At 41.9% G+C, this 25,411-nt stretch overlaps 1 protein-coding gene across 7 annotated transcripts in view; it reads left to right on the forward strand.

The window, feature by feature from the left end:
- pds5a (PDS5 cohesin associated factor A) overlaps window positions 1-25,411 on the forward strand; it is a 215,291-nt gene that overhangs the window by 124,197 nt on the left and 65,683 nt on the right. For all 7 annotated transcript variants that reach the window (XM_067988550.1, XM_067988542.1, XM_067988526.1 and 4 more), the window contains exons 13-15: window positions 6,427-6,540; window positions 22,110-22,191; window positions 23,073-23,121. In XM_067988550.1, the coding sequence (XP_067844651.1) occupies window positions 6,427-6,540; window positions 22,110-22,191; window positions 23,073-23,121 (245 nt within the window). The remainder of the gene's footprint in view (window positions 1-6,426; window positions 6,541-22,109; window positions 22,192-23,072; window positions 23,122-25,411) is intronic.

The following is a 25,411-nucleotide window of genomic DNA, read 5'->3' on the forward strand; positions in this document are numbered from 1 at the left end:
ATTTCCTCCCAAATTTGAGGGAAAAATACTGACATTTTCCATTGTTTTCTTACCAAAAACAAGGTCCAGAAATGCACATGAATTACATTTGTGATACCAGCACACACTGTTGGCATTATGTGCCGTGCTGAGGTCACTGATGCAACACGTGTGCATCTCTGGACCCAGTTTTAATCAGGAGCAGAAACATAGACTCTGCAATTCAAAAAGAAAATTTCAGGTGGACCTGGATCAACTTTACTGATGTGAAGAGTATATTCTCTATATTACAGCAAGTGCCAGTCCATTCCTAGTTAGGTATGGATAGAGGCAGTTAAAGTTTTTTTTATCGATTTCCACAGATTACATTCCCAGATTCTTCCAGGTTGATGAATTGGTAGAAAGCTATTTCTTCCCGATTCTGACCTGCAAATAGATGAATTCTCCCTGCTTTTAATAGATTCTGAGATGTGTGTATGTTGTGTTAGTGACATTGCTAACGTTGCAACTTGCACCATGAGGTCACTATTGCAAATACATGCGCATCCTGAAACCTGACTTTCAGTGCCAAATTCTGCAAGGGAGGCAGCTTGAGGTAAGTTCTTTCAAGCTGTGAATGCAGCATGTGGAAGATTGCAGGCTCAAACTAATCTTTTTAGAGTCTAATGTGCAGCACATTGGCACGCCACATGAATTACCTATTGGATATGCCTTGCCACTCATCTTCCTGTGCACAAGCTGTGTTTTTTGATGGAATGTGTGTGCCCATGCCCGAAAAGGACAGTGAGGGTCTGAATGATTCTTTTGGTACTGTTGTAGCATGGTTAGCATGAGAGTTTCCACTTGAAATGTAAGAATCCAGAAGGCGTACACAAAGATTCCACAAGAGAAGCTCTGCTCCAAAAGCTTGTTAAAGTTTTCCCTGTACTCTTCAGCTGTGTTTTTGCTTGCCAGAACATTTGGCATTGCCATTGAGGTCCAAAAGTTGAGCCTGTGAACTGAGTAAATAATTGTTGTTTGTCATTTAGCTCTTTTGTTTTCTTGAGGCTTAGCTGTGTTCAAATACATTTTATTTTTTTTACCAATTTTCTCTGAATTTATCCTGCTTTTGGGCTTTTATTTTCTCCTGTGTGTTTGATGCTAAGCACCTGAAAAAACTTGAATTTTTAAATTGATAGAAAAACTGACTATGGAAGGTCCTTATGTGAATATATTAGTGGATCTCTGGTGGCATTGTTTAGTGAGTCAGAAGTTTTATAAGAACTAAAGACTAGCAATATTTCAAGGAGCTTCCCGGGTCCATAGAGTGCTAGAAAAAGAGTTTCTAGGAATACTGTGTTCCTAGAACCTCTCTCTGTTGTTCCCTGAAAATACTGCTGGACCCCGAAAACCGCACTTCAGTACTGGCCAGACTCCAAGCCACCTTCCAGACGCGCTCAAACCCAGTGCCACTCCAATGCTGGTAAGTGATGTTCCAGTAATATCACCTAGCATTGCACTTCTGTTCTTATAAAACTTCTGACTCAGTGTGAACAACACGAGGGGGAGATCTGCTCTCTTATTTACATAAGAATGTTCAAAGCCAGGTTCTTAGATATCTGGGGATTTCATAGAATCATAGAAGGTTACAGCACGGAAGGAAGCCATTCTGCCCATCGAGTCCATGCCAGCTCTATGCAAGAGCAATCCAGCTGTGGGAGCATTATGGGTGGTTCTGTGTTCAGGACCCACTGGGGGGTGGAGGCGCAATCTGGGATTTGGAGGGGGAGTAGGGGGAAAGTTTGGGGAAAGGGTTCTGGTTTCAGATTAGGGGGGCAGAGTCTGGTAATATTGGGGGATGCGCATATTTGGCACTATTGGGAGGGAAGCAAGTGCCGCAGTCTTGTGGGGAGGTGGAACGCAGGAAAATAGAACCTGTAGCTCCTTTCATGCAGTTAGGTGATGGCCTGTTCCACGTTCCTATCTGTAGCCTCTTTTGACACCTCAGGTATTCCCCAACCCCACCACTGCTTTCCCCATTGTCAGCCAGTTCCTGTCTTCACATTCCCACCTTAGAGCAGATAACGGTATATTTTCTGCTGCTTACATAGAATGTATAGCACAGAAACTGGCCATTCGGCCCAACTGGTTCATGCCGGTGTTTATGCTCCACACGAGCATCCTCCCATGCTGCTTCATCTAACCCTATCAGCGTAATCTTCTATCCCTTTCTCCCTCGTGTGTTTATCTAGCTTCCCCATAAATGCATCTATGCTATTCGCCTCAACTACTCCTTGTGGTAGTGAGTTCCACATTTGAACCACTCTCTGGGAAAAGAAGTTTCTCCTGAGTTCTCTATTGGATTTATTAGTGACTATCTTATATTTATGGCTCCTAGTTTTGGTCGTCTCCACAAATGGAAACATCTTCTCTACATTTGTGCACTATTAGTATGATTGTTGACTTGTACAGTCTTTCACAAACATACATTTCCATAAATAAAGGTTTTAAAATATATTAATCCTCAAATGGTTCAAGAGAGAGGTTTGTCTAGCTGAATTTTCAACAGAGCTACAGGGAGCTCACTATTCTTGGTGAACAATGTGCTTCTGTCGACAAGTTAGAAAAGAAAAGCAAGAAATCATAATCACTGGTGCTGCTAATCATAATGTTATCTGTTGGGCAGTTCATAATCAAAAACAGCATTTTAAGACTTTCAGTTTGCTCTAAGTCTTTTGGAAAAAGCTATGGAACTCTCAGATCCTCACAGGATGAGAGGACCCTCCTGCTCATCAATTCACGCTGCTGTACAGATTACATGCTGGAAAATTCTGTAAACTCCACCTGTGCAGAATGTACAGATGTGGTTGAAATCTCTGTCCAGTGGTTGACGGGTAAAAAAAAATCCAGTCATAACCCAGGATTTTGGGATAGGCTGAGGTCTTGAACTGAAAAATTTAATAAAGATATTAAAGAGCATAAAAGATAAGAACATAAGAAATCAGAGCAGGAGTCGGCCATACGGCCCCTCGAACCTGCTCCACCATTCAATCAGATCATGGCTGATCTTCAACCTCAACTCCACTTTCTTGCCTGAGCCCCATATCACTTGATTCCCCTAGAGTCCAAAAATCTATCTATCACAGCCTTGAATATACTCAACAACTCAGCATCCATAGCCTTCTGGGGTAGAGAATTCCAAAGGTTCACGATCCTCTGAGTGAAGAAATTCCTCCTCTTAGTCTTAAATGGCCGACCCCTTATCCTGCAATTAAGCCCTCTAGTTCTACTCGCCAGCCAGGGAAACAACCTCTCGGTATCTACCCTGTCAAGCCCCCTCAGAATCTTGTATGTTTCAATGAGATCACCTCTCATTCTTCTAAACTCCAGACAGTATAGGCCCAGTCGACACAATCTCTCCTCATAGGACAACCCCCTCATCCCAGGAATTAATCTAGTGAAGCTCCGTTGCATCACCTCTAAGACAAGTATATCCTTCCTTAGATAAGGAGACCAAAACTGTACACAGTACTCCAGGTGAGGTCTCACCAATGCCCTGTACAATTGTAGTAAGACTTCCTTACTCTTGTACTCAACCCCCTTGCTATAAAGGCCAACATGCCATTTGCTTTCCTAATTGCCTGCATGCTAACTTTTTGTGTTTCTTGTACCAGGACACCCAAATATCTCTCTCGACACCAACGTTTAATAGTTTCTCACCATTTAAAAAAGTATTCAGTTTTTCCATTCTTACCAAAGTGAATAGCCTCACATTTCCCCGCATTATACTCCATCTGCCACTTTCTTGCCCATTTACTTAACCTGTCTATATCCCTTTGCGAACTCCTTATGTCCTCCTCCCTGCTTACCTTCCCACTCAGTCCCTTCATCTAAGTCATTAATATAGATTGTAAATAGCTGAGGCCAAAGCACCGATCCTTGTGATACCTCACCAGTTACAGCCTGCCAACCTGAGAATGACCCGTTTATTCCTACTGTCTGTTTTCTGTCAGTTAACCAATCCTCTATCCGTGCTAATATGTTGCCCCTAACCCCATGAGCCTTTATCTTGCGTAACAACCTTTTATGTGGCACCTTATCGAATGCCTTTTGAAAATCCAAATAGACTACATCCATTGTTTCCCCTTTATCTGCCTTGCCAGTTACATCCTCAAAAAACTCTTAATAAATTTATCAAACACAATTTCCTTTTCATAAAACCATATAGACTCTGCCTAATCATATTATGGTGTTCTAAGTGCCCTGTTACCACTTCCTTAATAATGGATTCCAGCATTTTCTGATGTCAGGCTAACTGGCCTGTAGTTCGTTGTTTTATCTCTGCCTCGTTTTTGGAATAGTGGGGTTATATTTGCTACCTTCCGATCCGCTGGGACCGTTCTAGAATCTAGGGAATTTTGGAAGATAACAGCCAATGCATCCAGTACCTCTGCAGCCACCTCTTTTATAACCCTTGGTTGTAGGCCATCAGGTTCAGGGGGGTTATCGGCTTTTAGTCCCGTTAGTTTCTCAAGTACTTTTTCTCTACTGATAATTACTTTAGGTTCCTCACTCTCATTAGACACTTGGTTCCCCACTATTTCTGGGATGCTTTTTGTATCTTCTACTATGAAGACAGATACAAAATATTTGTTTAACGCATCTGCCATTTCCTCATTCCCCATTATAATTTCTCCTGTCTCAGCCTCTAAGGGACCAATGTTTACTTTTGCTACTCTTTTTATATGCTTGTGGAAGCTCTTACAATCCATTTTTATATTTCTTGCTAGTTTACTTTCATATTCTATTTTCTCCCTTTTTTTAATCAATTTCTTGGTCTTCCTTTGCTGGTTTCGAAATCTTTCCCAATCCTCAGGCTTACTAATCTTCTTGGCAGCATTACACGCCTCTTTCAATCTAATTCTGTCCTTAACTTCTTTAGTTAGCCACGGGTGGATCACTTTTCCCATGGTGTTTTTATTTCTCAATGGAATGTATATTTGTTGAGAATATTGAAATATTTCTTTGAATGTTTGCCATTGCTTTTCATCAGTCATACCTTTAATTTAATTTCCCAATCTACCTTAGCCAACTCTCCCCTCATACCTATGTAATTGGCTTTATTTAAGTTTAAGACTCTAGTTTCGGACTTAAGTACGTCACTCTCAAACTCAATGTGAAATTCTATCATACTATGGTCACTCTTCCCCAGAGGATCCTTTACTGTGAAATTTCTGATTAACCCGTCTCATTACACAATACAAGATCTAACATAGCCTGTTCCCTGGTTGGTTCCATGACAAATTGCTCTAGGAAACAGTCTCTAATCCATTCCATGAACTCGTCCTCCAAACTATCTTTGCCAATTTGATTTGCCCAGTTTATATAAAGATTAAAGTCCCCCATGATTACTGCATTGCCTTTGTTACAAGCTCCTATTATTTCATGATTCATACCCTGTCCATTGGTATAGCTGCTATTAGGGGGCCGATAAACTACTCCCATCAATGTTTTCTGCCCCATGTTATTTCTTATTTCCACCCATACTGATTCTACTTTCTGATCTTCCGAACCAAGATCCTTTCTCACCATTGTCCTTATGTCATCATTTATTATTAGGGCTACACCCCCTCCTTTTCCATTCTGCCTGTCTTTTCTAAAGTCATGTACCATGGAATATTTAGTTCCCAATCTTGGGCGCTTTGCAACCATGTCTCTATAATGGTTATTTGATCAAACCCATTGATTTCTATTTGTGCAACTAATTCATCTATCTTGTTACGAATGCTTCATGCATTCAGATAAAGAGCCTTTAATTTTGACTTTCTACTATTTTTTTCCTGCTTTGACCTTATTGTTGATGCTCAATTATTGGTAAACTCTTTGTTCCTTCCTCTCACACTCTGCTTATCTTTTCCCAAATCACTACACTGCTCTGTTGCCTGGACATCTCAGATTTCTAAATTTCCCCTCACCTGACCACCCCCCCCCCACCCCCCTTTTTAGTTTAAAGCCCTATCTCCAGCCCTGGTTATAGTTAGATAGTTTAATGGGTCACTTTAATCACTATTGGGAAATATATAATTGTTTTTTTTTTAAATTTTGTTTAAAACCTTATTTTAGGTATTAAAAACTTGAGTCACTGAGGAAAAAGTGGACACTTGTTTTTAAAAAAGCATTTTGAGTAATTTGGTTTGAGAAAGTATGACGCCAAAATGTATGGTAAAATATCAACATGTTAAGATAGGTTTTCCCATTCTAAATGTTTCTGTACGGATTTTCCATTGTAGCATGTTGACATGCATTTTCCATTGCAAAAATGGTTGTGAACAGGAAGTGCATGGCGTATACAGTATTTTAATATTATGTAAATAGATATACATAAGTGTAGTATACAGAAACTAAAACTAATCAACATGGCGTTCTTTTTGTGTCATAATACAACTGGTGCTTTTCCTTCTTGGTTAGGTTGTTGGTGGAAAAAATCTTTGCTCAGTATCTTGTACCACATAATTTGGAGACAGAAGAAAGAATGAAGTGTCTCTATTACCTTTATGCTTCCTTGGACCCAAATGCAGTAAAGTGAGTACTATTTAAAATTAAGTTTTATGTTCTACAGAATTATCAAAATTACAGCACAGAAGGAGGCCTTTCAGCTCATCATGTACCAGTGCTAGCTCTTGAACTGGAGCTGTCCACTGTAATCTTATTTCATTGCTCACTTTGACCATGAAATTCACCTCCTGCTCCCTCAACCCTACTCCAACTAAACTGTTGACCACCCAACTTCCCTTCCTGGCCCCCATGTTAGCTGATATTGTTAACAGTTCCCCCTCCTCGGGTACTGTCCCCCTCCCCTTCAAATCTGCCGACATCATCATCATCATCCTCCTCCACCTCCACCTCCACCACCAACAACAACAATCCACCCTTGACCCCTCTGTCCCCGTAAACTAACGCCCAGTCTCCAACCTCCCTTTCCTCTCCAAAATCCTTGAACGTGTTGTCGCTTCCCAACTCCGTGCCCAGCTTTCCCCCAACTCCATGTTTGAATCCCTCCAATCAGGTTTTCATCCCTGCCACAGTACTGAAACGGCCCTTATCAAAGTCACAAATGACATCCTATGCGACTGTGACCATGGTAAACAATCCCTTCTCGACCTGTCTGCAGGCTTTGACACGGTCAACCACACTATTCTCCCCCAACACCTCTCCTCCGTCATCCAGCTGGATCGGACTGTGGCTCGTCTGTTTCCATTCTTATCTATCCAGTCATAGCCAGAGAATCACCTGTGATGGCTTCTCTTCCTGCTCCTGCACTGTTACCTCTGGAGTCCCCCAAGGATCTATCGTTGGCCCCCTCATATTTCTACATGCCGCCCCTCGGCGACATCATCCGAAAAAGCGCCAGATTCCACATGTATGCTGACGACACTCAGCTCTACCTCACAAGCACCTCCCTTGGCCCCTCCACTGTCTCTCATTTTCACATTGCTTGTCTGACATCCAGTAGTGGATGAGCAAAAATTTCCTCCAACTAAATATTGGGAAGACCGAAGCCATTGTCTTCGGTCCCTGCCGCAAATTCCGTTCCCTGGCCACTGTCTGAGGCTAAACCAAACCGTTAGCAACCGTGGCCTCCTATATGGCCCTGAGATGAGCTTCCGACCACGTATCCGCTCCATCATCAAGACCATCTACTTCCACCTCCGTAACATCGCCCGTCTTCGCCCCTGCCTCAGCTCACCTATTGCTGAAACCCTCATCCATGCCTTTGTTACCTCCAGACTGGACTATTCCAATGCTGTCTTGGCTGGTCTCCCATCTTCCACCCTCCATAAACTTGAGCTCATCCAAAACTCTGCTGCCCGTATCCTAACTCCCACGAAGTCCCGTTCTCCTATCACCCCTGTGTTCACTGATCTACATTGGCTTCCTGTCTGGGAACACCTCGATTTTAAAATTCTCATCCTTGCTTTCAAATCCCTACATGGCCTTGCCCCTCCTTATCTCTGCAACCTTCTCCAAGATCTTTGCGCTCCTCCAATTCTTGCCTCTTACGCATTCCCGATTTTAATTGCTCCACCTTTGGCGGCCGTGCCTTCAGCTGCCTAGGCCCTAAGCTCTGGAATTCCCTCCCTAAACCTCTCCGCCTCTCTACCTCTCTTCCTTTAAGACGCTCCTTAAAACCTACCTCTTTGATCAAGCTTTTGGTCACCTGTCCTAATACCTCCTTATGTAGCTCGGTGTCAAATTTTGTCTGATAATGCTCCTATGAAGTGCCTGGGGAGGTTTTACTACGTTAAAGGCGCTATATAAATGGAAGTTGTTGTTGTTTCCCCATATCTTTTCATATTTTTCAAATACTTGCCCAATTCCATTTAAAATTGTTTTGTAGTCTCTGCTCCCATAGCCACTTATGGTAAAGCATTTCCATGTTGTAAAATAACCCTCTGTGCAAAATGTTTTTTCTAACTTTCCCTTTCATTCTTGCAGTAAATATGTGGATATGGCAGTAAAGTGATGTTGAGTTCAGATTTCCCCTGTGGCAGGTTTTGAAATTGAATTCAGTATGTTTGGTAAATTGCAGGCTAGCATAACCATGAAAGTTGCTATTGTAAAAACCCAATCCAACGAACCGGACCTGTCATCCGTCTGTGGTCTGGCTTACACATGACTAGCCCACGCCATGTGGTTGACTAATAATGCACTCAGAAGTGGCCTAGCAAGCCACTCAATTGTGCAAACAATCATTGGCCCACCACCACCTTCTCAGGGCAACTAGGGATGGGCAGTAAATGCTATCTTATGAGTATTGTCTACAACCCGAAAATGATTATCTATTTTTTGAAAATCTCCTCAGCCTGTGCCCCTTGTTACTGATTTGCCAACTAGCAGAAATCATCTTTTTCTATTTACCTTGTTATCCAAAGCTATTTCCATACTTAAGCTACAAAGATTGAAATTTAGTGAAACCTGGTTCAAGAAATCTGTCATGTTTACATATAGAAAATACAACTCGTATCCGTTTACTCTTCATTCTTGTTTTGCTCTGTACTGTTCCAAAAAAAAACAATATTAAAGAATGGTAGCTGACACCATAAAAGGTACCAGTATTATGTTTTCTCTCGTGCATATATTGTCAGACATTTCAATTGGCACTAGACTAAGAGGAGGTGGGTGTTGTTTATATTGATGCAGATTTAAACATTTGGAATATATTGTAGCTAATTAATGTTAGTGGAGGCTAAAGCTGAATCAGTATTCCATTTGAGTTTACAGTTGGGTTATCAGGTCCAAAATTTGCAGTATGAGTTCATTGTTACTGCACTTTCAGGGAGATGGATACACGTTGTGTCCCAGGAGGAGGAAACCAGTTTGTCAATAATCCCCTGTGCTCTAGCAAATTAACTCCTCACTTTCCATTTCAGAGCAGCTGTCATAAAACCCAGCAATGTCTTTTTTTGTTGAGACGCAGCCCATTCTGTTTTGTAGAAGATTGCGTACATACAACCCTAGACTTTGACTTTACTTGAATAATACAATGTTCATCGGCATACACACTCCATTCTCTTGAAAAAAAATCACTACCCATCAATTTTGTTTTTGTCAGCTGGGTATCTGAAATATGCAGAAACCCATCATATTTAAATCTCTCAACCAGGCTGCTGGGAAATCCACATAAGACTGCTATTGACTGGACAGTCTTTCTGTGTAGGAACACACTCAACTTCCTAAGCTCAGATAATTTGGCACGGGTAGGCACGTGTTGAAGCATGGGGAGCCTAAAAAACTCATAGGTTATACTACATAAATATCCCTGTTAAAACCACATGGCTTACCAGCTTACTAATAAGCTTCCCACTGCTTGTCCAGCAAGGACCTCCCTACCCGTTAGGGCATTGGCTTGCTGGGTTATCTGAAATGCATTGGGAAGAATCCCAACTCATGGAGACCAGTCCATCCTTCCTTGTGGCCAATTAATGAGCTGGGCTGGCTGATCAATTATCAGTCATGCTTTGGACTACTGGGGGCCTCTCTTGCTTAGGTATTGGATTATTCAGTCTGCCACAGAGGATTGACTGGTTCGAATCTCTCATGGCCAAACAGATCATCTTGAAGCTAATTCTAGCCCAGAGAGAGACCCTGCTTATTTCTCCCGTTCAACCTTTTTACCCCCTTCCCAGGGCAGATAATCACTAGGGGTGATTTAACAACTGACAAGCGCAGGATAGAGCCTTTGCTGGATAGACAGTAGATATTGGGAATTCTGATGAGCAGCACACCTCATAAATGTGTGTGCACATTGCTACCATCCTCCTGACTACAGGGTAAGCATACATCCATGTGGGAGAGTTAGGACAGCCAATCCGAAAGCTTGATCAGAGAGATGAGTTTTGATGAGGCATTTAGAAGTGGAGGGAGGTGGAGAGGCAGAGATTTATAGAAGGATCAAGGCCAAGAGAACTGAAAGCTTCGCTATTAATAGTAGGGTGAAGGGAGGGTGGACACAGAGTTCAGGACGAGACATAAGGCTGAAGAAACTTCCAGAGGTAAAGTGGGGCGAGGAGAGGTCATGGAGGGATTAGTAGATCAGGATTTTAAATTTGATGTGTAAGGGGGCAGGGAGCCAGTGTAGGTTAATAAAGGTTGGGATGTTAGGCAAGCAGGGCTTAATGGGGGAGGGATGCAGGCAGGGAAGTGTTGGAGCTCATGTAGAGTTGGGGTCTGAAGTCTGGCAAGTAGGGCGTTAGAAAAATCGAGTTAAGGGTTTTGACTGTAGTGCACGTAAGACAGGCAGTGTTGCAAAGGTGAAAGAAAGCTGTCTTGGTGATGGATAGGATTTGAGGTTTGAAGCTCATCTCTGGGTTAAACAGAACAGCAAGATGGAGTTCAGCCTGAATAAGCAGCCAGGGAGTGGAATGGTGCCAGTGGCAAGGGTACAATTTTTGGTTGGACTGAAAATGACTGATGATCTTGGTGTTGAATTGGAAGAAATCTGGCTCATCCACAATTTAATAACAGGAAGTCTGCCAGCATAGTGGTGGTCAAAGGAAATGGTGGAGCAATAGACCTGACTCTTGTCAGCATACATAGGAAGTTGATAGCGTGCCTGTGGATGATGTGACTGAGAGGCAGTATATAGATGAGGAAGAGCAAGGGACAACAGTGGATCTTTGGAAAACTCCAGAAGGGCAGGAGGAGAAGGATTTGCTGGGTTTGTAGTTATGTTGGGACAGGTAGGAGTGGAACCATGCAGGAGCAATACCGTGGAGGTGGAGGATATTAACATTGGCAACAATAAACCTCAAGGAAAGAAGGAGGAGGCATCATGTGCCATAGTTCCTGCCACAGAGAATTCTGGATGACTTTGACCATGGCCATCTCAGTGCTTCAAGCAGGGCAGAAGGAAATTGTGCAGGGTGTTCTGGAAGATTAGAGCTTGGAGTCCATGATACAGTCAAGGACCTATGAGAGGAAAGGTAGGTTGGAGATGAGACAGTAAGTCGTTGGAGAGGACAGACAGGCAAGAGTTGGCTTTTGAGAATGAGAGTGACGACGATGGGTTTGAAGGACACTCCCTGAGTTGAGGGAGCAATTATCAATGTCATTGAGCATTAGAGCATGTAGCTCATTGGGCACGAGTTGGGTGAGAAGGAGATCAAAGTGGCAGGAGGTGGTTCTTATGGGAAAAATAAACTTAGAATGGGTGGGTGATGCAAGAGAGGCTGCAGAGTGACTTGCATGGTTAGGATGATCATGGATTAGAGGGGTGGTCCAAATGGTTTCAATCTTTGAGACAAAAACTCCATGAGCTCCCCATACTTAATGTCAAAAGTGAGAGTGAAGCTTTGAAAAGCAGTGTTTTATAGAGAAACGGTGTAGTGGATTGTCCTTGAGCTCCAGGATCATTCTGGAACATAGGAACAGGAGTAGGCCACTCAGACCCCCAAGCCTATTCTGCCATTCAGTTACATCATGGCTGATCTGTACCTCAACTCCATTTACTCTCCTTTGCTCCCTATCCCTTGATACTCTTACCTAACAAAAATCTATCATCATAATCTTGAAAATTTCAATCGACCCAGGATTCACAGCCTTTTGGGAGAGAATGTTCCAGATTTCCACTACCCTTTGTGGGGAAAAGTGCTTCCTGGTTTCACTCCTAAATAGCCTACCTCTAATTTTAAGATTATGCCCCCTTGTTCTGGATTCCCCCACTAGAGGAAATAGCATCTCTGTATCTATCTAATGAATCCTTTTATCATTTCAAACACCTCAATTGGATCACCCCTCAACCTTCTAAACTTGAGGGAATTCAAACTAAGTTTATGCAAGTGCTGCCATAATTTAACCCCTCATCATTCTGGTGAATCTGCACTGTACTTCCTCTATGGTTAATCTTTCCTGAGGTTAGGTCGTCAGGTAGAGTGTGAACAAGGCTGTGTATAACTGAAGCATCACTTCACTTTTGTATTCCATTCCCCTGAGATAAAGGCCAACATTCCATTTAGCCTTTTTGATTACTGTTTGTACGTGTGCATTAGCTTTTAGTGATTTGTGTCCATGGAAACCTAAATCCCGTTGCTCCTTCACTGCTCCTAATCTCTCACCATTAAGAAAATATTCCGATTTGTCTTTCTCTACTCTAAAGTGGATGACCGAGCACTGCCCCACATTAAACTCCATCTGCCATTGTTTTGTCTATTCACTCAGTCTGTCTAGGTCCCTTTGTAACTTCCTGCTCCCATCTACACAATTTACTATGCCTCCTGGTATCATCTGCAAACTTGGATATATAGCTCTCTATTCCTTCATCCAAGTCATTGATTTATATGGCAAAATTCTGAGGGCACAGTACAGATCCCTGGGGAACACCACTTGTCACATTCCGCCAATCGGAGAATGTTCTAGAATTGTGTAATGAGACCCGATTAGTAAGTAATCTTACAGTAAAGGATTCTCTGGGGAAGAGTGATCATGAGGTGCCAACCTGGTGAAGCTACAACTCAGGACTACATGCATGCTAAACAGCGGAAGCAACATGCTATAGACAGAACTAAGCGATTCCACAACTAACGGATCAGATCAAAGCTCTACAATCCTGCCACATCCATTCGTGAATGGTGGTGGACAATTAAACAACTAACGGGAGGAGGAGGCTCTGCAAACATCCCCATCCTCAATGATGGCGGAGTCCAGCACGTGAGTGCAAAAGACAAGGCTGAAGCGTTTGCAACCGTCTTCAGCCAGAAGTGCAGAGTAGATGATCCATCTCTGCCTCCTCCCGATATCCCCACCAGCACAGAAGCCAGTCTTCAGCCAATTCGATTCACTCCACGTGATATCAAGAAACTGCTAAGTGCACTGGATACAGCAAAGGCTATGGGCCCCGACAACATCCCGGCTGTAGTGCTGAAGTCTTGTGCACCAGAAGTAGCTGCGCCTCTAGCCAAGCTGTTCCAGTCCAGCTACGACACTGGCATCTACCCGACAATGTGGAAAATTGCCCAGGTATGTCCTGTCCACAAAATGCAGGACAAATCCAATCCGGCCAGTTACCGCCTCATCAGCAAAGTGATGGAAGGTGTCGTCACCACCACTTTCTCCAGGGCAATTAGGGATGGGCAATAAATGCTGGCCTCGCCAACGACTCCCACATCCCATGAACGAATAAAAAAAACAGAAAAGCTTGTTACATGAGATTAGGGCCCATGGGATTGGGGGTAATATATTAGCATGGATTGAGGATTGGTTAACTGACAGAAAACTGTAGCAATAAATGAGTCATTTTCGGGTTGGCAGGTTGTAACTAGTGGGGTGCTGCAGGGATTGGTGCTTGGGCCTCGGCTATTTACAATCTATATTAATAACTTAGATGAAGGGATTGAGTGTAATGTATCCAAATTTACTGATGATACAAAGCTAGGTGGGAAAGTAAGCTGTGAGGAGGACGAAGAGTCTGCAAAGGGATATGGACAGGTTAAGTGAGTGGGCAAGAAGGTGGCAGATGGAGTATAATGTGGGGAAATGTGAGGTTATACACTTTGCTAAGAAAAATAGAAAAACTGAATATTTTTTAAATGGTGAGAAGCTATTAAATGTCGGTGTTCAGAGAGACTTGGGTGTCCTCGTATAATAAACACAAAGTTAACATGCAGGTACAGCAAGCAATTCGGAAGGCAAATGGCATATTGGCCATTATTGCAAGGGGGTTGGAGTATAAGAGTAAGGAAGACTTGCTACAATTGTACAGGGCTTTGGTGAGACCACACCTGGAGTACTGTGTACAGTTTTGGTCTCCTTACCTAAGGAAGTGTACACTTGCCTTAGATGCGGTACAACGAAGGTTCACTAGATTAATTCCTGGGATGAGAGGGTTGTCCTGTGAGGAGAGGTTGAGTAAAATGGGCCAATACTCTGGAGACTAGAAGAATGAACGGTGATCTCATTGAAACATGTCAGATTCTAAGATGGCTTGATAAGGGTAGATGCTGAAAGGATGTTTCCCCTGGCTGGAGAGTCTAGAGATCGGGGACATAGTCGCAGGATAAGGGGTCAGACATTTAGGACTGAGATGAGGGGGAATTTCTTCACTGAGGGTTGGGAATATTTGGAATTCTGTACCCCAGCATGCTGTGGATGCTCAGTCGTTGAGTATATTCAAGACTGAGATTGATAGATTTTTGGACTCTAAGGGCATCAAGGGATCGCGCGGGAAAGTGGAGTGGAGGTCGAAGATCAGCCAGGATCTTAATGAATGGTGGACCAGGCTTGAGGGGCCGTATGGCCTACTCCTGCTCCTATTCTTATGTTTCTTATGATTCCTTCATCCCTGCTCTCTATCTCCTACCACCCAATCAATTACCAATCCATGATACAATGTTACCTCCAATTCCATGTGCTTTCATTTTTGCTAATAATCTCTTGTGTGGAGCCTTACCAAATGCCTTCTGGATCTTCATATCCATACAGACAACATTCATTCACACTCCCATATCTACCATGCTAGTGACTGCCTCAAAAATTTCAACTAGATTAGTCAGACCTACCCTTCACAAATCTATGCTGACTCTCTTTGATTAGCTGATTGTCGAAATGCTCAGTTACTTTGTCTCTAATGATAAATTCTAGTAACTTCTCCCCAACTGATGTTAAACTGACAGGTTTGTAGTTACCTGGTTTCTCTCCCACTCCCTTTTTAAGTAATGGAGTAATATAATTTTCCAATCCAAGGCACAATTCCTGAATCTAGACAGCTTTGGAAAATTATGAGTAATGCATCTGCAATTTCCTCACCTATTTCTTTTGATACTCTGGTTGGAAACCATCAGATCCTGGAGATTTGTCTGTTAAGTCCCATTATTTTCCCCATTACCATTTTTGAAACTTGTGTTAAATCCACTAATTTCTTCACCTTGATTTATTTTTGGATGAGGACGATCCTATAACTCCTTTCTTTACAAAAAAAAAAGTTATCTCAAACTCCCACTCTCTCCACCATCACTTCTAATATCAAGTACAAGGAGCTCATGGACCTTTGAGTGGATTTGGCTGGGGCAAGGTGAAGTGGTTATGCTTGACATGGCAGCACCAGAATTCATAGTGGACAATATGACTGGTTGTGCATCTGTGCTGTTTAGTCCATTCAAACTGAGGGTGAGAATGTGGAAACTTAACTGTGGGAGTGAAAATGTTAGGAGGTGGAGATGAGGCAATTGAAAGCAAAAGTGAGAGAGCTGTTTAGCAGTCAATGACACGTGAAGGGCCAGAAGGAGGGGAGTTAGAGAGTGAGTTGTGAGGGGAGTGTAATCCAGGGCAGAAATTAGGGGAGTGGATTGGGCAGTAGACAAGGACATGTGGATGATGAAGGGAAATAAGAAAATAGTCAGAAATAGCCTCATCAGTGATCAAGACCTCTGAGATGAAGGGGCTACATGGAAGATTGAGGGGATGGGGAATCGAATGTAAAGGGTACGGTTAAGTGAGGTTAGAGAAGTCATTGAGGATTGAACAAGAAGAATTAAGGAAATTGAAGTCACTGAGGATAGCAGTTTTATGCTGTGAAAGTGAAGGGGGAAGATCTAGTGGCTCCATCAGTTGGAGGTGCAGAGCTTCAGCAGCAATGGCTTGCATCTCTGCAACCCAAATGTCAACCCAAAATACCTGGTGATCAGAAATGTTGATCTAAAGAGAGAAGCATCATTAATGATTGAACCTACAGCTACTTCTCAAGGGACTTGATTGTGGTCCTAATCACATAGCTGCTGGCACATAAACAAGACTAATTTTAGGCAGTCTAGTTTATCCCTGTTGTGTTATGAAAAGTGGATTTGCAACACCTAATGGACCAATGATAGATCTGTAAAGCAAGGTGTCCATCTCCTCTGCTCTGGTTTAATACCATGCAGATGTAGCACCACTACTACTGAAACCTCATATACTTCTACTCAACACCTTGCCTGAGTGCAGAATAGCACATTGATCTCACTTAACAGGGCCTAGGCCCAACTGCACAACTGGATTCTTCATGCCACATCATGTTGAACCTATGAGTTTTTCATATACTTATAACAATTGCTTTGTCAGTCCTAGTTTTGATGTGGAGTTAGTATGCGTCACATATAGGTCACAGCATGTTGATAGGGCAGTCTTTACCCCCACTGTTCATTTTGCAAGAAATTGTTTTCGAATTTCTCTCAGAGTAATACTGTTGAGGTTCTATCGTCTATACTTTTGTCCACCCTATCGAAAGGAAACATAATTTAGTTGAAGGGTCCAGTGGCGTAGTTTTATTTCATTCTGGTGAAACAATGACAATGCCTGTAATCTTTTCATATGTTCCCAGATCTGTGTATGTCCAGCATTATATGTTTTAATTTCTGCGTTTTTACCATTGTTCAGATAAAAAGTACATGTCAATGTAAATAACTGTTCATCCCCTTTATGGAAAAGACCTGGGGTAAGCACATCTCAAAACAAATTGGTTGCTATATATGACCAAACAGTGACCCACAGTGGCCTCTCCTTCAGACTAAATCAAGGGCGGGGGGGGGTTTCCCTCAAAGCTGATACTACGACAGTGGGTAACTCATGCTTTCACCATGAATTTATTGTCTTTATCTGATCGTTCAGAATGATAAGCATGTCCAGCACTGCAGTGACTTGAACATGAAGGCCTTCAATTTTTGTAATGCTTTATACTCTGTATGTAGAGGCTGAATGAATGAAGATTGTTAGATTGCATAGTCTTTTTAAATTGGTGTGTTATGTTACTTTACAAGAACATAAAAATATAAGAAATAGGAGCAGGAGTAGGCCACACAGCCCCTCGAACCTTCTCCGCCATTCAATAAGATCATGGCTGATCTTCGACCTCAACTCCACTTTCCCGCCCAATCCCCATATCCCTATATTCCCTGAGAGCTCTAGACTCTCCAGCCAGGGGAAACAACCTCTCAGCACCTATCCTGTCAAGCCCCCTCAGAATCTTGTATGTTTCAATGAGATCACCTCTCATTCTTCTTAACTCCAGAGAGTATAGGCCCATTCTGCTCAATCTCTCCTCATTGGACAACCCTCTCATCCCAGGAATCAATCTGGTGAACCTTTGTTGCACTGCCTCGAAGGCAAGTATATGCTTCCTTAGATAAGGAGACCAAAACTACACAGTACTCGAGGTTTGGCCTCACCAAAGCCCTGTACAATTGTTGTAAGACTTTCTTACTCTTGTACTCCAACCCCCTTGCAATAAAGGCCAACATGCCATTTGCCTTCCTAATTGTTTGCTGTCACCCGCATGCTGACTTTTTGTGTTTTTTGTACGAGGACACCCAAATCTCTCTGAACACCAACATTAAGTTTGTCACCATTTTAAAAAAAAAAAATTCTATTTTTCAATTCTTCCTACCAAAGTGAATAACCTCACATTTCCCCACATTATACTCCATCTGCCACCTTCTTGCCCACTCACTTAACCTGTCTATATCCCTTTGCAGACTCTTTGTCCTCCTCACAACTTACTTTCCCACCTAGCTTTGTATCGTCAGCAAACTTGGATACATTACACTCGGTCCCTTCATCTAAGTCATTAATATAGATTGTAAATAGCTGAGGCCCAAGCACTGATCCTTGCATCATTCCACTAGTTACAGCCTGCCAACCTGAAAATAACCCGTTTATCCCTACTCTGTTTTCTGTCCGTTAACCAACCTTCTATCCATGCTAATATATTACCCCCAACCCCATGAGCCCTTATCTTGTGAAACAACCTTTTATGTGGCACCATATCGAATGCCTTTTGAAAATCCAAGTAGACTACATCCACTGGTTCCCCTTTATCTTCTCTGCTAGTTACATCCTCAAAAATCTCTAATAAATTTGTTAAAATTGATTTCCCTTCCATAAAACCATGTTGACACTGCCTGATCATATTATGATTTTCTTAGTGCACTTCCTTTTTTTTCAAAAAATATATTTATTCATAAAATTTGCAGCAAAACATACAATACCGTTGTCATATCACATTCCAAACGTACACAATACAGATTATACAATTTGCAGGTTACATCAAGTACAGTTCATGACACTCTGGGGTGTCTCATTGCATTATACTCAATACAGATTATTGATTACAGGTACATTACAGCAGTTTGAATTTTACATTCTGCCCGGGGTGGGGGGGGGGGGGGGGGGGAAGTTTCCCTGATTGCAGCCCCTCAGTATACAATGGCGGGAAGGCTCTAAATGGTTGCCTTTCCCCACAGAGTCTTTGCGGTGGCCGCACCTCGCTTCAGTGCGTCCCTGAGCACGTAGTCCTGGACCTTGGAATGTGCCAGTCTGCAACACTCTGTCGAGGACAGCTCCGTGCACTGGAAGACCAGCAAGGTTCAGGCAGACCAAAGGGCGTCTTTCACCGAGTTAATGGTCTTCCAGCAGCAGTTGATGTCTGTCTCGGTGTGCGTCCCCAGGAATAGCCCGTAGAGGACAGAGTCCTGTGTTACGGAACTGCTCGGGACGAACCTGGACAGATACCACTGCATCTCTCTCCAGACCTTCCTTGCAAAGGCGCATTCCAGAAGGAGATGGGTGACGGTTTTGTCTGCACCGCAGCCTCCTCGGGGACAGTATGCGGTAATGCTGAGAGTCCGGGAGTGCATGAAGGATCTGACAGGAAGGGCCCTTCTCACCACCAGCCAAGCTATGTCTTGGTGCTTGTTTGAAAGTTCTGGCGATGAGGCGTTCTGCCAAATGACATTAACAATCTGCTCGGGGAACCAAACGACAGGATCCACCATCTCCTTTTCCCGCAGGGTCTAGAGGACATTACGTGCGGACCACTTACTGATCGCCTTGTGGTCGAAAGTGTTTTTTTTTGCATAAACTTTTCGACGAAGGACAGGTGGTGCGGAACGGTCCAACTGGACGGAGTGTTCCGTGGCAGCGTGGCCAGGCCCATCCTTCGCAACACCGGGGATAGGTAGAATCTCAGCACGTAGTGACACTTTGTGTTTGCGTACCGAGGGTCTACGCACAGCTTGATGCAGCCGCACACGTAAGTGGCCATCAGGATGAGGGCCACGTTGGGCACGCCTTTTCCCCCTTTCTCCAGGGATTTGTACATAGTGTCCCTGTGGACACGGTCCATTTTTGATCTCCAGATAAAGCGGAAGATAGCTCGGGTGACTGTCACGGCGTGGGAGCGAGGTATGGGCCAGACCTGTGCTAAGTACAGCAACACCGAGAGTACCTCACACCTGATGACCAGGTTTTTGCCCACGATCGAGAGGGATCGTCAATCCCACAGTCGCAGTTTCTGCTTCACCTTGGAAATACGCTCCTTCCAGTTTTTGGTGCACGCCCCGGCCCCCCCGAACCAGATCCCCAGCTCCTTCAGGTAATCCGACTTGACGGTGAATGGGACAAAGGATCGGTCGGTACGAATAATGGATTCCAGCATTTTCCTGATGACTGATATCAGGCTAACTGGCGTGTAGTTCCCTGTTTTCTCTCTCCCTCCTTTCTTAAATGGTGGGGTTACATTTGCTACCTTCCAATCTGCTGGGACCATTCTAGAATCTAGAGAATTTTGGAAGATCATAACCAATGCATCCACTATCTCTGCAGCCACCTCTTTTCGAACCCTTGGATGTTGGCCATCAGGTCCAGCTTTTAGTCCCATTAATTTCTCAAGTACTTTTTCTCTACTGATATTAATTACTTTTAGGTTCTTCCCTCTCGTTCACCCCTTGGATCCCCACTATATCTGGTATGCTTTTTATGTCTTCTACTGTGAAGACAGATACAGAATATTTGTTTAATGCATCTGCCATTTCCTGATTTCCCCATTATAATTTCTCCTGTCTCAGCCACTAGGGGACCAATGTTTACTTTTGCTACTCTCTTCCTTTTTACAGACTTGTAGAAGCTCTTACAATCTGTTTTTATATTTCTTGCTGGTTTATGTTGATGTTCTATTTTATCTCATCAATTTTTTGGTCATCCTTTGCTAGTTTCTAAAACTCTCCCAATCCTCAGGCTTGCTACTCTTCTTTGCAACATTACAAGCCTCTTGTTTTAATCTGATACTATCCTTAACTTCTTTAGTTAGCCACGGATGAACCACTTTTCCCGAGGAGTTTTTATTTCTCAATGGGATGTATGTTCGTTGAGAATATTGAAATATTTCTTTAGATGTTTGCTATTGCTTTTCTACCGTCATACCTTTTAATTTAAATTTCTCAATCTACCTTAGCCAACTTGCCACTCATACCTAAGTAATTGGCCTTATTTAAGTTTGAGACTCTCGTTTCGGACTTGAGTACATCACTCAAAACTGTGAAATTCTATCATATCATGATCACTCTTCTCCAGAGGAGCCATTACTCTGTGATTACTAATTACCCTTGTCTCATTACACAATACAAGATTTAAAATAGCTTGTTCTTTGGTTGGTTCCATGACATCTTCTAGGATACTGTCTCAAATGCATTCCATGAACTTGTCTTCCATACTGCCTTTGCCAATTTGATTTGTCCAGTCTATACGAAGATTAAAGTCCCCCACGATTATTGCATTACCTTTGTTACAAGCTCCTCTTATTTCTTGATTAATACTCTGTCCAATGGTGTAGCTACTGTTAGGGGGCCTATAAACCACTGCCCACCAGTGTTTTCTGCCCTGTGTTATTTCTTATTTCCACTCATACTGATTCTACTTCCTTATCTTCTGAGCCAAGATCCTTGCTCACCACTGTCTTTCTGTCATCCTTTATTATCAGGGCTCCCCCCCCCCCCCCCCTCCCTTTTCTATTCTGCCTGTCTTTTCGAATCATCAAGTACCCTGGAATATTTATTTCCCAACCTTGGTCACCTTGCAACCATGTCTCTGTAATAGCTATTGGATCAAACCCATTTATCTCTATTTGTGCCACTAATTCGTCTATCTTGCTATGAATGCTTTGTGCATTCAGATAAAGAGCCTTTGCTTTTAACTTTTTACCATTTTTCCCTGCTTTGACCTTATTGGCTGATGCACTCTGTCCCTTCCTGCCACTGTCTGCTTATCTTTACCCAAATCACTACACTGCTCTGTTGCCTTAACTTTTCTCCTTAGATTTCTAAATTTCCCCTCACCTGACCCCTCCCTCCCCTCCCCCTTTTTTTTAAGTTTAAAGCCCTTTCCACAGCCCTAGATATTCGATTCACCAGGACATTGGTCCCAGCCCGGTTTAAGTGAAGCCCGTCCCAATGGAACAGCTCCCTCTTTCTCCAGTACTTTGGTCTTGGTCTTCCTATATTCATTGGCAGTGTTACTCTTGTCTTTCCTCTGGTCAAAATACTAAACATGCAGTTCAAATTGAAAGCTTATGTACACTGAGGGGAGGGAGATAAATTGAAAAGAGCATGATGGCATGAATTTCCAAAAAGGATATAATGTGCCTGGGTATTTTTTTCTTCCCCCTGCGGGATGACTGCAGAATCCTATTTTTGTATGAAGGTCGAACTTCTTTTAAAGAATGTAAGGATCAATATATCTATGGTAGCTGTTCTCTATTGCAGCAACCAGCATTAGCAGGGGAAGTGGCTGCTCTGTATATGAAAATTGAACTAAGCTTATGATATAGTTCCAAATATTGATTTTGCCCACAGAGCATTGAATGAAATGTGGAAGTGCCAAAACATGTTACGGAGTCATGTACGGGAGTTATTAGACCTGCACAAACAGCCTGCTGTAAGTCTTACTAAAGTTATATTAACATTTGATGAGCACATCATCTTGATTGATTAAAACCTATGTAAAATCAACTTTGAAATGTTTCCATTATTCTGTAATTTTTGTTTTTTAGATAACCAAATTTTAATTGTACTCTTGCCTCTGAGTCAGAAGGTTGTGGGTTCAATCCCCACTCATGAATTGAGCACATATTCTAGACTGACACTTAGTGCAGCATTCCCTCAGTTCTGCACTTATCAGAGGTGTTGTTTCTCGAATGAATCGTTAAACCGAGGTTTCGTCTGTGCTCTCGGGTGGGCATAAGAGATCACATGGCACTATTCAAAAAGAGCAGAGGAGTTCTCCTTATGTCCTGTCCAGCATTTATCCCACAACCAAATTACTAAAACAGATTTTACCTCATTGCTGTTTGTGGGACCTTGCTTTGTATAAATTGGCTGTCGCACTTGCCTACACCATAACATAAAAGTACTTAATTGACTGTAAAGCATTTTGAGGCATCCAGAGGTTGTGAAAAGCACTATATAAATGCAAGTTCTTTTGTTGTTTTTAACATTGGAAATCGGTAATTACAAAAATATTTAATAATTTATTCAGAAGCCCCTCTTATTTCAGGGTACATTTCTGACTTCAATTTTTGTTTTATCCTTCACGATTGGAATGATGACTAACCTAGGGAATTTCCTGTCCTCTAAGTGACTAGCTTTGAACATTTTCAGCTCTCGCAATGATACTGAAAATGCTAATACTGCAGTAATAAAGCTACCCAAGCAGGAGAAGTAGCTTCATCTGGAAAGATCTGCACAGTATGTCTGTTGTTCTTTTGAACAGGTGGAAGACTTTGTTTCTCTAATTTTAAACATTTGTTTTGGTTCCAGTCAGAGGCTAACAATAATGCAATGTTTGCCAAACTAATGGCCATAGCAAGTAAGTACACAGTTTTTCTTGTTATTAAAGTGTAGTACTTGATAATATTGATTCTGAAAGAATTTTTATGCTGTTTATGAAAGTATGATATCTTTCATTTGATTCTATACCATTTAGTTGTGTGACCTACTTATTTGCATTAAAGCTGCGAGGCTATTTTGCTCTAATTTCATAGATGTAACCCTCTTATTAGAATATGTGATGATGTGGAGATGCCGGTGATGGACTGGGGTTGACAATTGTAAACAATTTTACAACACCAAGTTATAGTCCAGCAATTTTATTTTAAATTCACAAGCTTTCGGAGGCTTCCTCCTTCCTCCTTCCTCCTTCCTTCCTGAGGAAGGAGGAAGCCTCCGAAAGCTTGTGAATTTAAAATAAAATTGCTGGACTATAACTTGGTGTTGTAAAATTGTTTAGAATATGTGAATAATGGTGTTTTCATAATTTTTACAATCTGATGTGTTCCTGTCTCTCAAAATATTGTCACAGCGGTCTTTACTTTTTCACTTCTGTTTCTCCCAATTTAAGGAACCCAAATTTGAAATTTATAATTGCACAGCATTGTACAGTTTTGACCAATTTATCAATATCATAGAATGGAACTATAAATTCCATTATTTTGAATGGTGATCATTTGATTGCATAATCTACATCATTGGAATAAAATTACAGAGTAATTATATTCACCAGCATTAATCACGCACACAAAGGTGCAAATACTCTTGTGTTGCATGTGATTGTTTGTTTATACACTTTTTTGAAAAGATTTGGCTTTTCATCAGACATGTTGCTCAAGCTTGGAGATACAACTCAGTGGTAGAGTGCATGGGTTTAATATCTAGCATCTTTGAACCATATTTTATCTTTATGATTGCAGCCTTTCCATTTACATCCTCTGCAAATGCTTAATATTTGCATTACTTTGTTACTGGACTGTTAAAATTAATATAACTCATTTGCATAGAAAGCAGCACAGTATTTCTGAAATGAAAGCGATGACAAGAAAGTAGCAATTCCGACAAATACTGCAGGAATGCCATTAATACAATTTAGAAAAACTCGTACACTTGCCTGCAGAGACCCAGTATATTTATCTATTAGGTTTTTAAAAAAACTGTGCATAAAGGCGATTATCCGGATCATAAGTGAGCTTCATTCAACTAACAAGCAGCATTAACTGTACTGTATGGATTAAACAGTTGCATCATAAAGCTTATAGAATAATTTTGCAACAGAGGGAGGCCATTCAATTGCACCAGCTCTTTGAAAGAGCTATCCATTGTCTCATTTCTCTACCCTTTCTGCAGGCCCTTTCTTTTTTAACCATTTATCCACTTCCCTTTTAAATGCTATTATGGATTCTGCTTCCTCCACAGTTTCTGGTAGGACAATCCATGTCTTAATAAACCGTTGCATAAAAATAAAGTTCTCCTAACCTCTCCCTTTGTTCTTTTGATGATGGTCTTAAGTTTATGCTCTACAGTTAGTCTCGGCAGCCAGTAGAAGTAGTTTCTCTTTTTCTTCATCAGATATTCTGTTAGCCGCCTTTCTTCTGGAGAAAAACGTATCTAATCCTTATTGGTCCTGAGATAACTCCTGGATTAAAGAAAAAGTTAGAATATTTTATTTTTGAAATGATTCGGTCTAATATTTCTACAGATATGTGACAATAAAACTGAACTTTTATAAATTCATAACCAACATAACTACAAATAAGATTTTAGCATAATTGCATCACTGTTAAGGACACTTTTTGATCTTTTGCATAATTATTAACAAATTCATGTCTCTTAAATGTAAAGTGAAAATTTGTATTCCATTTATTTTCTTTCCATTCATCTCTTCTATCTTTCTCTACAATCCTTTCCCACTCCACACCCTAAAAGTGCCATGTTTCTATCAGAGCATAATCCAAGATGCAGACTTGATGACCTCTGCAGGTATTGCTTTGTGATCTAGCAATAGGCATATTTTTGGGATTGTGATCAAGTTAGATTAGTTTTTCTCCTGCCAAGATAGAATACTTCTCTCCTGTGAAGCGCTCTGCCTGGCTGACCATAGTAAATATGAGTGAATATAAATAGGATTCATTCTACGTTTGTTATATTCCACATACCATGGGTAAGGTAAGTTATGCTTTCAGGAGAATCTGAGGAGTATTTTGCCATGATGTTCCATGACTACACTATTCTGTTCATCGCACCATTAGCATTAGTCGTCAGTACACATCAGTCACGTGTAAAAAGAATGCATCACAGATTTGATTTGTAAAAATCTGTGGAAAATG

Source organism: Heptranchias perlo, chromosome 1, assembly GCF_035084215.1.
Source record: "Heptranchias perlo isolate sHepPer1 chromosome 1, sHepPer1.hap1, whole genome shotgun sequence".
NCBI lineage: Eukaryota > Metazoa > Chordata > Chondrichthyes > Hexanchiformes > Hexanchidae > Heptranchias > Heptranchias perlo.